The 14,300-nt window shown below is 42.6% G+C and overlaps 1 protein-coding gene across 2 annotated transcripts in view; it reads right to left on the bottom strand.

Moving 5' to 3' along the window:
• stac (SH3 and cysteine rich domain) overlaps positions 1 to 14,300 on the bottom strand; it is a 152,403-nt gene that overhangs the window by 100,085 nt on the left and 38,018 nt on the right. For both annotated transcript variants that reach the window (XM_068032266.1, XM_068032268.1), the window contains one exon: positions 1,612 to 1,885. In XM_068032266.1, the coding sequence (XP_067888367.1) occupies positions 1,612 to 1,885 (274 nt within the window). The remainder of the gene's footprint in view (positions 1 to 1,611; positions 1,886 to 14,300) is intronic.

The raw sequence follows: 14,300 nt of genomic DNA, 5'->3' as shown, positions 1-14,300 counted from the left end.
CGCCCCAGGCCAATCAAGGCGCTTAAGTGGCCAGTTAATGGCATGACCAATTGCCCCCAGTGAGGCCCCAAAAACTTACCCAGCCTCCGGGACTCCCCGACATCTTCCATCTTCAGCTGGGTTGCAGGCCCAACAGTGGTCACTGCTCCTGGTGGCGCTGCTGGGACAGAGCGCTGCTGGCCCTCTCACTGGCCGGCAGCTCCATTAAGCGGGACTTCCTGCCTCAATGAGGTGGAAGTCCCGCCTCAGACCAATTAAAGGCCTGGGGACTGCAAAATATGGACTGGCTCCCCAGGCCAGGCAGAGGTGATTCGTCACCGACTTTTCAGTCAGTGGATGGCTCTCATCCGCCGAGGGTAAAATTTTGGCCATATTGGCTTTGGTGGGATTACAGCGCAGAGTCACCAGAAAGATGTTGGGGGTTTAGAGGGTTAGGTTTGTTCCCTTGAGTATAGAAATCTGAGGGAAGATCTGGCGGAGGTGTTTAAAATAGAAAAAGGATTTGATCAGATAGATATAAAGAAACTATTTTCTCTAGCAGGGAAATTAAGAATGAGATGACATAATCTTAAAATCCGAGCCAGATCATTAAGGAGCAAAATCAGGAAGCACCTTTTCACACAAAGGGCAATAGAAATCTGGAACTGTCTCCCCAAAAATGCTGTGGATGCTGGGACATTTGGAGCTTTCAAGACGCATGATCTATGAGATTTTTTTTAACATAAGAGCGTCAAGGGATATCAATCTACAGCAAGTAAATGGAGCTGAAATACAGATCAGCTATGATCTAATTGGATGCCCGTGCAGGCTCAGGGGGCTGAATGGCCTACTCCTGTTCCTAGATTAAATGTGTTGTATAGTACAAGGATTTCACTTGAACTCAGAGGGGTCCGATTTAGGGATAGATAAGTTCAGTGAACCAAGAGTGAAAAGATTCATATTAACAAAAATCCTATTGATCAGCAAGCAACAAAACTCCTTAACAGGCAATATAATAATTTTCAATTGGATTTTAGTTCCAGTAGTAAACTATTTTCTTTTGTATTGGTATTTCTTGTGGAGTGCAACTTTCAGAGCTTAACTGCACCCAGTAACTTCATTTGGATTTGTGTTTAACCCAAATGCATTACAGCTGCATAAATTCATTTCATAAGCAAACATTTTACCTTGAATTTGTAAAGCAATTGCACTATGATTTCACCAATATTCAGATGTTGAAACTACAGAGCTTAGATTTTAAATTCTGGATGCCATTTATAATGCCTGCCTTTTAACTCTCCAAACCTCAAGAGGAACAATGATGAACAAAACCTGCACAGTTTTGAGCCATCAGGTTGGTCTACCCAAGAATACATAGAAGGGCATGACTTAATTAAAGTGCTCCGAATGCGAAATATTTACTCATTTAATACCCTTACAATACTGCTTTGGTATTATCAGCACTTAGATTAGAAGTTTTATTCTTTCGCTGTCTACAAAAGTTGTTATATATTCAGTGCAATAGAACACTGCAAGACAGGCAATACCTGCTAATAACAATTATTCGCCAGAGATTCATCCTTATAATCAAAGATTATTATTCAACACTTCACTGCACACGGAACTGCTTACCAACAATCATGTGGTTGCAGGTATCGCAGAAGGTTGGTTTCTTGAAAATGTATTCCAGGAAGGAATGTGTCCTGTTCTCAGACTGCCTCTGGGTTTTGGTTGGGGTGGACGTTTGACTTTCTGAGACTGGGAGCTGTCCAGTGCTGGAACTGACTCCGGGCAGCAGCTCCACCTGCAGCTTTGTCTCACTGCTCGTCCGTTGGAAGAAGTTCTCCGCACTTTTACTCCTCAGACCTTTTGTCTTAAATGACAGTGAACGCTTTAGCTTCTGCAGCTGCAATTGAATGGAAATGGTGTTTAAGTAGTTGAGAGACATGATGAGGATGTGGAAAAGTGAACCTCTAGCTGTGGTTGCGCTGAGTCCGAGAGCTCTAGCTTTGCATCTGGTAGAGTATGGAGGGTTACTTTAGCTGATTTACTTTTGAAACTGTATCCTTGGAAAATACAGAGATCAGATTTCTGGCCTTTAATTGTGTTCAATTAATAGGACAGCGCTGTCAGGGGCCTAGCATAGAGACAGAAAAATATTGTTTGTGTATGCTTTAAAATATTCTGAGCAAGTTCCTCTTTTCCCCCCCTCAACATATTTTCTATGACTGCCTGCTACCGTCTGATGTCTTGCTGAAAGACTGTTACTTATTGTACACCTAAATGATGAGTGGCAACAAGCTATTTAGCAGTGAATGGCATCATTTTGCAAGCTATATTCTGTTGTTACTTGATGTCTACAAACATGAAATTCTAGCAGGAGTCACAGGGCAGCGATAAGCAGCAGAACCCCAGCCAACATTTCCGTTCTCAAACAAAACCCAGAGGTTAACTAGTATCATTTTCTCTGGTTTGGCCTCTTACTTTTTGGATTTACATACAGATATTTTTCTCTTGTTCAGCACCACAGATCATTCCTATAAGTGGGCATTATTACCTAGTTTACAGAATATAACATTTAAAAGGTACTTATCCTGCCACTTGCTTCAAGCCTCTTTTCTTTCTGTTGCCTTTGATGGTCTCCCAGAGTCTTCCTGGTGTTTCATAGATCCACAGGCTATCATCATTCCCAAACCCCTTCTCCCTCCCATTTCTTGTGTCCACACTGTCAAATTCCAAATTGTTTAGCCTTTGATCCTCCATGCTCCACAATACCTTACCTATCGATCTGCTCAATCACAACCTCACCTCCACCTCCAATGCCCTTGTTTCCACCAAAATACTTAATCTCTCTCACTATCATTGTTTCCCATGGTGTGGCCTTCATATTTGCTCCATTAAGTTCAAGAATGCAGACTTGTAAAGTGTATGGGGCACAACTGGTTTAGCCACTCATTGCAAGATCCTGCATTGTTGGGCTCTGCACTCATAATTCGATGATCATCTTGGAATGCAAAGATAATCCCCAGCTTCTTCTCACCACTACCATTATTTCCTTAGCACCTCTCCCCTGCCCCATCCACCCTCACCTCCAACTATTTTAAGGAGCTCATGGACTTCTTTGTTAATAAAATTGAGACCATCTGTTCAGCTGCCTCTGCCACATCCCTATCTTGCCTTTCCCACAAAGCCACAGTTCCCCTGCATAGTCCTGAACATGTAACTTTCTCCAGTTTCTCTCCAATCTCTCATGTCTGCTCTGAGCACATGATGTCCATGAGACCCACTTCCTGCTCTCTTGAACCTATTCCCACTAAAATGCTGATCACCCTTCCTGTAACTCATGCTGGGTCATATTGTAAAAGTTCCCTCTCCTCAAGTATTGTCCCTCTGCCTTTCAATTCTGCCATATTCAACAGCCTCCTAAAAAAAAAATCTGTACTTCAACCATACCATTGAACACTACCACCAATTCTCCAAAGTCTTTGGATATGTTGCCTCCCAAATCCCTACTCATCTTTCCCACAACTCCATGTTTGAATCTCTCCAATCAGGTTTCCACAGCACTGAAATGGGCTGAATCAAAGTCACAAATGACATCCTCTATTTCTGTAACCAAGGTACAATATCACTCTTCATCCTTCTCAATCTCCCTGCAGCCTTTGACACGGTTGATTACACCATCCTCCTCCAAAGCCTCCATTGTCCCACTGAGTATGACTGCCCTCATCTAGTTACACTCTTACCTTGCAGCCAGAGAATCTCCTGCTATGATTTCTGTTCCCAGGACCAATGCTTCCAGAACCTCTCATAGCACTGCTTACAGTCACCATGTTGCTGCAGCTACTCGTAGCTCTGCAGGCAATGTGAGGACTCACCCCCATCCCGTTCCCTAGATTCCCTCTCTGCCACCCCTCCTGAGTGCCAAGCTCCCTGACCTCCAGCCTTTCTCCAGAACCTCATTCCTCAGTCTTCCCCTCTCCTTGATCCCCAGTCCATCTTCATACTCTCCACCTGCCTGGGGTCTCAAGATGATGTATATAAATGACTTAGAGGAAGGGACTGAAGGTATGGTTGCTAAATTTGCGGATGACACAAAGATAGGTAGGAAAGTAACTTGTGAAGAGGACATAAGGGAGCTACAAAGGGAAATAGATAGGTGAAGTGAATGGGCAAAGACCTGGTAAATGGAGTATAATGTGGGAAAGTGTGAAATTGTCCACTTTGGCATGAAGAATTAAAAAAAAGCATATTATCTAAATCGTGAAAGATTGAACAGCTCTGAGATGCAGGATCTGGGTGTCCTCGTGCATGAATTGCACAAGGTTAGTATGCAGGTACAGCAAGTAATTAGAAAAGCTGATAGAATGTTATTGCTTATTGCAAGGGGAATTGAATACAAAAGTAGGGAGGTTATGCTTCAGCTATACAGGGCATTGGTGAGACCACATCTGGAGTACTATGTACAGCACTCGTCTCCTTATTTAAGGAAGGATATAAATGCATTGGAGGCAGTACAAAGAAGGTTTACTAGACTAATACCTGGAATGGGCAGGCTGTCTTAAGAGGAAAGATTGGACGGACTAGTCTTGTATCCGCTGGAATTTACAAGAGTAAGAGGCGACTTGATTGAAACTTATAAGATCCTGAGGGATCTTGACAGAGTGGATGTGGAAAGGATATTTCCACTTGTGGGAGAATCTAGAACTAGGGGTCACTGTTTAAAAATAAGGGGTCGCCCATTTAAGACAGAGATGAGGAGAAATTTTTTCTCTCAGAGGGTCGTGAGTCTTTGGAATTCTCTTCCTCAAAAGGCGGTGGAAGCAGAGTCTTTGAATATTTTTAAGGCAGAGGTAGATAGATTCTGAATAAGCAAAGGGGTGGAAGGTTATCGGGGCTAGGTGGAAATGTGGAGTAATTAGTTCAGCCATGAACTTATTGAATGGTGGAGCAGGCTCAAAGGGCTGAGTGGCCTATTCCTGCTCCTAATTTGTATGTTTGTATGTTCGTATGATACATCCCAAGTTGCATTGACCCTTTTCAAAGCACCAGCCCCAACTCCTCACCATGTTTCCGCCCATCATCTTCCTTCCCCAACATGTCCAGAGCCCCTTAGGCAATCTCCAATGCTTTCACCATTGCAGGCCATTTCTTGTCTTTACATTTCTTCCTTAAGACATTTAAGTATAACTTGTCCACTTCTTAAAATTACATATGGAATTAAAATGCTTGAAGGTACAGAATTTCCAGATATGCTGTCCCAGTGTGTTTACCCTTTAATGCAGTATTAGTGAAACTGCAGACAAACAAACTGTATTAAACATAAATTTTCAACAACAAACAACAATAACCTTAAAAATGCTCAAACATGATTGTTTATAAAGATCTTAAGTTTAGATATAAAAACCTTAAGCCTCAAAAATCATAGGAAAAATATATATTTAAACTCAATTATCAGCAAGATCTACTCTCTATAAACCATCTTTCTTTCCTAACAAAGGAACCATGATTACAGATGTTGCCTCTCAAGTGTTCAGTCTGAGAAATTCATAACGGAAAATAGCATTCTGTCATGACTTGCCTGAAATAAAGCTTTGACAATTCAATCACCAGTTTCTTTAAGTCTTCTGGAGCAAATAAAGAAATGCTCAAAAAGCCTCAGAGGATGAGATAATTCACCCTTCTTCCTTCAACTCTTGTTGATACCTAGACTGTAAGCAGCGATATTCAGCAAGCTGCACAAACTCAGAATATAAGATTGAACTCTATGAAATCCAGCAAACTAGATAACTAAAATGCACAGTTATAATTGAAAACTCTCTGTTGTGAGGTAAAAATATCCAGTCAAAGTCTAGGCTTTTGCGACAGAAACAAAAGCTTTAATGAAAACATCAAAAGACACAGCAGCCATCATAATGCATACATTTAATCATATTATAAAAAAATTATTTTGTTTCAGATCTCATTTTTTGATATTAGAAATTTCAGTTATGATGAAGCAGTAACTAAAACTTGTTCAGAAACATTGAGTGATTTGAATAGATTTATCAACAAACTGATGATGAAGAAAATCTTTCAATAGTGTGTGAAGCATTATAAATGGTTACACAAAGGGGTAGATGTTTGCCTCCAGTGCCTGGGTGGTAATCTGACAGAGCTGAACAGCCATCCATTGTAGAATATGCACAATCTTCATTCAATTGAAATTTATAGTATCTACCTCATTTTCATGCTATTAAGTCAAACAGTCTGCCCTGCCAGATTATCACCATGCAGTGAAGGTGAAGATCCATTCCACAAGATTTTCAAATATTAAATGATAACATCACAAGTATGAATCAAAATGTGACAACAAGTTGTAGCTATTTTGGTAGGAAGCATGTGCCATATTAGAATTTTATTTCAACATACATAGATACCTGCACATAGTTAAAACAAGATATATGCTATAATAAGCACTAGGCAATAAAACTCATTCATCCAACACCAGCATTTTGTACATAGACTTACTTCCATGGCCAGTGTAAATCTAGTATTTCCTTTTATAATACAAACAGATCTGTCATGGCATTACTCAAGGTGATTCAGAGGTTATGCTTGTTGTTTGATTGCCTTTAAGAGTGATGTCCATTTAAGATCCTAATATGCTAATGAGCTGAGTACCAGGATGTAGTCATGTGGCTCAAAGCCAGGGTCACTCTGCAACCGTAACACCCAGAATAAGGTTCTGTAGATAGTTTGTTCTGTACTGTACAAAATAGCTTAGTTGCAATAAACCTGTTTGAGATCTTCAACCAACTGGACTCCATGCATCTCATTTATGTTGCATCAGAAAACATTACAAACTCATTACAATGCTGTTGGAAGGGGATGGGGTGTTGGGCTCTGGAAATTAGAGGAGTAGTGCACATCTCCACTGGAAGGATTTGAGAAATTGTTTGCAAGAGATCACCCCAGAAATATTAATAATATTTTTGATTATTCATTTTCCAGGAACCAAACAGTACTTTCCATAACAGCTTAAGGTAAAGAAACAAATCTGTTCTCTTTGCTTACCACAGTTAAATATTTAACGATATCCACATGTAATAAGGAAGGACTGCTCTTTATCTTTAAGAGGTAATTTTACAAATTGCACTCTCACCACAGAGCTTCACCAGCCGGATTCTCACAATGGGAATTCAAGCATGCAAACACTACATTTAGATTGGCTTAGCTCCCCCTTTCTCTTGTCACTAGTTGTTTCTGTCTGTCCATTTTTGATTTGTAGGTTTTTTTGTACTCAGTGGTTTTCATTTCTGATTTGGTAATATTGTTATGTGAATGTAAAATTCAAGCCAATTAGGTGCAAGCATGAAGCAAATTATCTGTGCATCTCTAGTTTCTCACAACAATTACTGTTTTATAAGTATTTACTGGTGAGGAGCAGTTTTAACTTTTAAGGCCACAATGGCAATGAGCCTCTAAGAAAGCCTCAGGAGAGTCAGAGCTCGATTGCTGTTCCGGATAAAATGGCTAGATTTCTTTTGTCTTATTTTAAATGTGATTGCTCAGATTGTTTTTGGAGATAAGCTTTGTGACTCTTGTTTCTTCACAGTATTTTCTGTTGGTAGGGGAGTTACTCTACATTCCAAATGACTGGATTATTTTTTTTAAAAAAGAGGAAGTCAATCAACTGCAAAAAAGCTGCCTGAAATAAATTTGCCTATAATTAACGGTAATGCAAAAAGTATGATGTGGCACAGAGGAAACCTATGCACTGGTATCATTTTCAATATGTACTTGTAAATGTCCCATGGCTTCAGTAGATCTGAGGATATGCTACAAAGATGGATGAGAAAAAATTACTTGAAAAGACAGCTATCTGGCAAAAGTGACTTTGTTTTTGGAATAAAGAAAGCAATACAGCTAGGCTGCAGAATTGGTTTGGTTTTTGATATAAATGTTGACAATTACAGATGATTTATTATGGTTATGCATGAGTGTGGCGTAGCTGAAGATTATGAGGCTGGATTTTAATGCGTAGACATGCTGACACTGTGGAGGCCAATAATGTATGGGAACCTGAAAATATGCAGTGCATTTTTCAATGGCTTTTTAACATAGCATCTAATTTCCAGGTTTCCTGTCCTATTAGCATCAGCAGGAATGAAGACCTGCATAGCATGATCTGACCTCCAGTAAGTGAAGCTCTAAAAATGTCATGGAGAGAGAAAGATGTATTGGAACGGAATCAAGATTGGCAATGGCTGTGCCCCAATTCACTGACGCCTCCTTGTATCTGCTGCTGGGGCCTGCGAGGACCTGGAGGGAGATACTGTTCCCTAGCAACAGGAAGTAGCAACTGACTGCTGAGACAAAGAAGCTGGTGGTTGCCGAGGAGGTCAGCAGCAAGAGCGTGGTGCCATGCTCCTGGATCCAATGCAGGAAGCGTTTAAATTTTAAAAATTCATTCTTGGAATGTGAATGTCGATTGTCCATCCCTATTTGCCCTTAAGCAGACGGTGGTGAGCTGCCTACAACTGAGGGACTTGCAAGGCTATTTTCAGAGGGCAGTTAAGAGTCAACCATAATGGTGTGGAACAGGAGTCGTATAAAGGCCAAACCAGTAAGGATGGCATAAAACCAAACAAGTGCTGGAAATACTCAGCAGGTCTGGCAGCATCCATGGAGAGAGAAGCAAAGTTCCTGCTCTGAAATTATTGAACTCAGTGTTCAGTTCGGTAGGCAGTCGTGTGCTTAACCTGTAAATGAGGTGCTGTTCCTCTAGCTTGCATTGATGTTCACTGGAACACTGCAGCAATCCCAGGACAGAGATGAGGGCATGGGAGCAGGGGAATGTGTTGAAATGGCAAGCGTTAGGAAGCTCAGGGTCATGTTTTCAGACTGAGCGGAGGCGTTCCGTAAAGCAGTCACCCAATCTGCGTTTGGTCTCCCAGTGTAGAGGAGACCGCATGGTGAGCAGCAAAGACAGTACACTATATTGAAAGAAGTACAAGTAAATTGCTGCTTCCCCCAAAAAGAGTGTTTGGGGCCTTGGATAGTGGGGAGAGTGGAGGTAAAAGGGCAGGTATTACACCTCCTGCGATTGCAAGGGAAGGTGCCGTGGGAAGGGGACGAGTGTCGGGGGTAATGGAGGAGTGGACCAGGGTGTCGCGGAGGGAACGGTCCCTTCGGAATGCTGACAGGAGAGGGGAGGGAAAGATGCGTTTGGTAGTGGCATCATGCTGGATATGGCAGAAATGGCGGAGGATGATCCTTTGTATGTGGAGGCTGGTGGGGTGGAAAGTGAGGACAAGGGGAATCCTGTCGCAGTTCTGGGAGGGAGGGGACGGGGTGAGGGTAGAGGTGCGGGAAATGGGCCGGACAAGGTTGAGGGCCCTGTTAACCACAGTGGGGGGGGGGGGGGGGGGAATCCTCGGTTACGGAAAAAGGAAGACATATCAGAAGCGCTGTCGTGGAAGGAGCATCGTCAGAGCAGATGCGTCGGAGACGGAGAAACTGGGAGAATGGAATGGAGTCTTTACAGGAGGCAGGGTGTGATGAACTGTAGTCAAGGTAGCCGTGGGAGTCGGTGGGTTTATAATGAATATTAGTAGACAGCCTATCCCCAGAGATGGAGACAGAGAGGTCAAGGAAGGGAAGGGAAGTGTCAGAGATGGACCATGTAAAGGTGAGAGAAGGGTGGAAATTGGAAGCAAAGTTGATAAAGTTCTCCAGTTCGGGGCGGGAGCAGGAAACAACACCGATACAACCTGCTCCCATGCCCACATCTCTGTCCTGGGATTGCTGCAGTGTTCCAGTGAACATCAACGCAAACTAAAGGAACAGAACCTCATTTACTGCTTAGGCACGCTACAGCCTATCTGACTGAACATTGAATTCAATAATTTTAGAGATTGAACTTTGCTTCGCTCTCCACAGATGCTGTCGGACCTGCTGAGTATTTCCAGCACTTTTTTGGTTTTATTTCAGTAAGGAAGGCAGATTTCCTCCCCTGACGGGCATTGGTGAACCAAATGGGTTTTTACAACAATCTGGTAGTTTCATGTCATCATTAATGAGACTAACATTTTATTCCAGACTTATTAATTGAATTTAAATTCCCCCAATTTCCATAGTTGAATTTGAACTCATGTATTTGGAATATTAGCCCAGGCCTCTGGAGTTCTAGTCCAATAACATAACCATTATGCTACCATCCCCCTAAGCAGGTTAGGAAAGGGGAGAGTAATGGCATATTACCCTATATCCTGATGTGTGTATAATCCCAACCCCCGCACTCTACCTTCTCAAACCTATTCCAGGACATCACTCCTCATACCAAATTACCTTGCAGGTGCACCTGTCTCACTTTGACTATTGTCATGCACAGAAAGAGCCATGATTAAATATACAATGAAACGTAAGAATTACGAATTTAAAAATCCAAATGCTAAACGAAACCACAAGAACCTGGACACTTATACAACAGTCAAGATGGAGTAGCTGTCAGTTGACCCCTCCTGTACTGGAAATAAACAAACTTGTCTGCCAAGACAGAACTTGTTAACCTCATCTGAAATAGCTCTGGGGAGAACCCCTTTGAAATTGAAAGGAGGATAAATGCATATTAGTGACGCTTATCAACATGAATGGATTAACAAAGGATGCTGATGATAGTCTGACACACAGCCAAAACCAGAATGAATTGAATAGGTGTGAAGTAGCCACATCATAACAGAATGGTACTCATCCAGACATCAATAGATAGCCATGAATTCCACATCCTGGTCCATTGTGTGGTCACACCAGGGGAGAAGGCCATGTGTCTCCTAACAAAAACTCAAGCGGTAGCCCTCTGGAGAGAGAGAAGATCAAGCCAACATCTTCAGACAGCAGTCCAGCCAGAGGCTGTGGAAAGAGATCCAGCCAAGCAAGAAGAAGCCCTGCTGCTAATTCTACATTCAACTTGCTGCAGCAGAGAACTGAAAGTGGCCACCAGTTATAGTCTTAACCACCAAAAATCTACAACACCTCAACAAGTTAAAGAGCACAAAGACGCAGGCCTGCACCTTTAAAAGAGACTATTCTTCCGGGAAGATTCAACAAGTTTGCCATAAACCATGAACAACTACCTCACTTTGAACTACATGTTACCCTTTTCTCTCTATCTATCTATTCTTGTGTATGTGTGTGTGAGTGAATGTGTGTGTGTGGATGAGGTTGTGCCCATTTCGGGAATTGTGTAAAAATAGTTATTTTTTTTAACCTACCAGAAAACATATCATTTTTCTGTTTATTTGACCCTAAAAACACTCAGGGACTAACTCATCAATTTTAAACAAAATATAATTCTGGTCAGTTGGGAGGTGACCAGTGGGAATCACCCACACCCCTTACCACCTATCTGCAATACTATGCACCTACTCACATTCCCATCTATCCATCCATCCTCATTCTTATGCAATGTCATGCCTCTCCCTCAGATAACTTCAACAAATGCACTCCATCCATCATAACATAACATTATTCTTACTCATAGGTCTCTATTCTCATGCAAGAAGGGAAAGAAAAGTACAGAACAGTTGGGAGGGGCAGAGAACTGGAGGTGACCCTCCACACAGAGGAGGAGAAGTTGAATATCAGCGAAGTTTCAGCGTATTTGGTTGTTGGAGATAGGGGATGGAAACCTCCCAGCTACCTGCTGACGGAAGTAAATCTCAGACAGCCACATGGTATCCAACACTCAGACATGTTAACTTGATGTCAAAAGCTGGTGGAATATGATCATGTGCATAATGATAACTTCGAACATACTTACCTTAATTCATGTCATTTATCTCCCACAGGGCCTTCACGCGCCCAGCAGGAAGTGGTCTATGGTGATGACAATGACTCCTCAGAGGAGCTCACACCTTCTGAGAGTGCACCATCACAGGACTTATGCAGACTATGCACCAGCTCATTCACACATTGCCCTCTGTGGCAGTAGTTAGAGATAGTTGGGTTTTCATGGTGACTCACACTTCACAAGTGAGCAAGAGCAGACATTGGAGTCAGGAACGGCAGTGGAGAGCTTGCATCAGAGGGAACAGGACTTCAAGTTTTGCTCAGCTTGAGATGCTATACCCCAGGAGCCATCGATGAAGAATATATTTATAAAACAACAGCAGAGAATGTACAAAGTGCTGACAGGTGTTTCAAGTGCACAATTGCAGAGAGATTGGAGATGTCAGCCTCAAGCGTGTGTGGAATGCTGTTGCAGGCCATTGTGATGATGTCTTCTTCCATGAATAGACTAGCCAACTGCATGCAGCATCAAACAAAGCAATGAAATGAGTGCATGCAGGCCTTCAGCATTGGTTTTCACACTCTGGATACCACCTTAAATAAGCTCAATGATACCCTAGCCTTGGCCTTTCATCACCTCACTGATCTGTAGTGAAGTGTTCTCTAACACAGTACTAGCAAAGAAGTACGGCTGTGCCATGAGCGGGATGATGGCAAAAGGGGTTATGGAAGTGGCACATCTGCTCAAAGTGCCTCCACTTCTTGCCTGTTGGATCCTCCATCGCCAGTCAGTACCTGAAATGCTGCCCTGTGTCCAAATGGCTGAGTCAGCTCCTACACAGATCCAGCTGGAGGAGTCTTTGGTGGGACCTTCATGGGCTTCAAAACCCAGTGGTCATTGGCCAAATACTACTCAACAATCAAAGCAGGGATATGAACAGCCTGCTTCTAGCTCTGCTGAAGCCATAAGAGTTGAACCACATAGAAGTGCAAGGAAAAGGAAGAGTAAAGTAGTTGCACAAGAGTGTGCATATGAGTGTGAAAAATTGTTGTATAATTAAGTTTCTGTTGTTTACTTGAAGGACATAATTACTATTCCTTTGTAGTACTTTCCCATCTTGCTTGTTCTTGGTTGCTGGCTAGCAAGTGGCCTTTTCAGTTGTTTGATGATGAATGGGAAGACAAGAATTGACAGTGACCAATGGGGAATGTAAAAGGGAAGCTTTGTTGTTTGTAGGACTGCTTTGTGTTAGTGTTGGGTGGGGAGTGGGAAAAAGTGGCTTTTGCATGTGGTTGTTAGAAGCGTACACTGGTGGAACCCAAGTGAACCCTGGCAGCAACATGCACCACTGGTGGTGCATTGCCCACATTACATTCCACAACCTTGACTTCCTCCACCTCATCTTTCTTCTCTTTGTCCTCTGAATCCTCCAAAGAGGCTTTGTGCTCCTGCAGATTCAAACCTCACTGCTGCACAATGATGTGTAGAGTGCAGCACATCACTCTGGGGCCTGTCTGGTGCATACTGAAGGATGCTGTCGAATTGGTTCAGGCACCTGAAGTGCATTTTCAGCTGATGGTCATATGGGATTCATTGTAGCGCTTCAGGACCTCATTCCTCGAGTTTCTAAGAGCTGCCATCAGCCCCGTTTTAATTGGGTATCCCCTGTCTCCAAGCAGCCAGCTGGTAACTCTGCTTCCAGGTGCCAAGATGTTTGGGAAGGTGGACAGTCGCAGATGAAAGCATCAGGGCATCTGCCCATGAATCTTATCCAGCTCCACTCCTGGCCTCACTCCTTATCAGGGAAGATGCTGAGTATGAAGGAGAACATGGTTTGAATTGTGTGAGCAGGCTGCAGGATATAAAAGTGCTTTCAGTTGTCAGGTAGTGGACAGCACATGCATATTGAATGGGAGGGACTGTAGAGTAGGCAACTGGTGAGAGAGCACCATTATCAGCTGGATAGGTGGGTGGTTAGTCAGTGATAGTGATGTAGAGTTAGATGACTGCACAAATGTCTCAAAAGGGGAATGAGGAAAACACATGGAGTGACAAACATACTGGACGGTTCTGTCTAGGCCCAGAGAAGAGACGAATGAGGTATAGGAGATAGACACCTGGAGAGGTTGTGAAATTATGATGAGATGAATACACAAGAACATAAGAAAAAGGAGCTGGAGTAGGTAATTTGTCCCTCTGAGCCTGTTCTGCCATTCAACAAAATTATGGCTGATCTTCTAACTCAACTCCACCTCCCGCACTATCCCCATAGCCCTTAATTCCCTTAGTACCCAACAATCTATCGACTTCTGTCTTGAATATCCTCAATGACTGAGTATCTACAGCCCTTTGTGGTAGAAAGTTCCAAAGATTCGCAATCTTTTGAGTGAAGAAATTTCTCATCTTAGTCCTAAATGGCCGACCCCTTATTCTGAGACTGTGACCCTGTGTTCTAGATTTCCCAGCCAGCGAAAACTTTTTCTCAGTGTCTATCCTGTCAAGCCGCTTACAATTTTCTATGTTTCAATTAGAACACCTCTTATTCTTC

Source organism: Heterodontus francisci, chromosome 5 (assembly GCF_036365525.1).
Source record: "Heterodontus francisci isolate sHetFra1 chromosome 5, sHetFra1.hap1, whole genome shotgun sequence".
Classification (NCBI taxonomy): domain Eukaryota; kingdom Metazoa; phylum Chordata; class Chondrichthyes; order Heterodontiformes; family Heterodontidae; genus Heterodontus; species Heterodontus francisci.
Note: the sequence above shows the minus strand (reverse complement) of the source record. Positions and strands in the feature narration are given on the sequence as shown.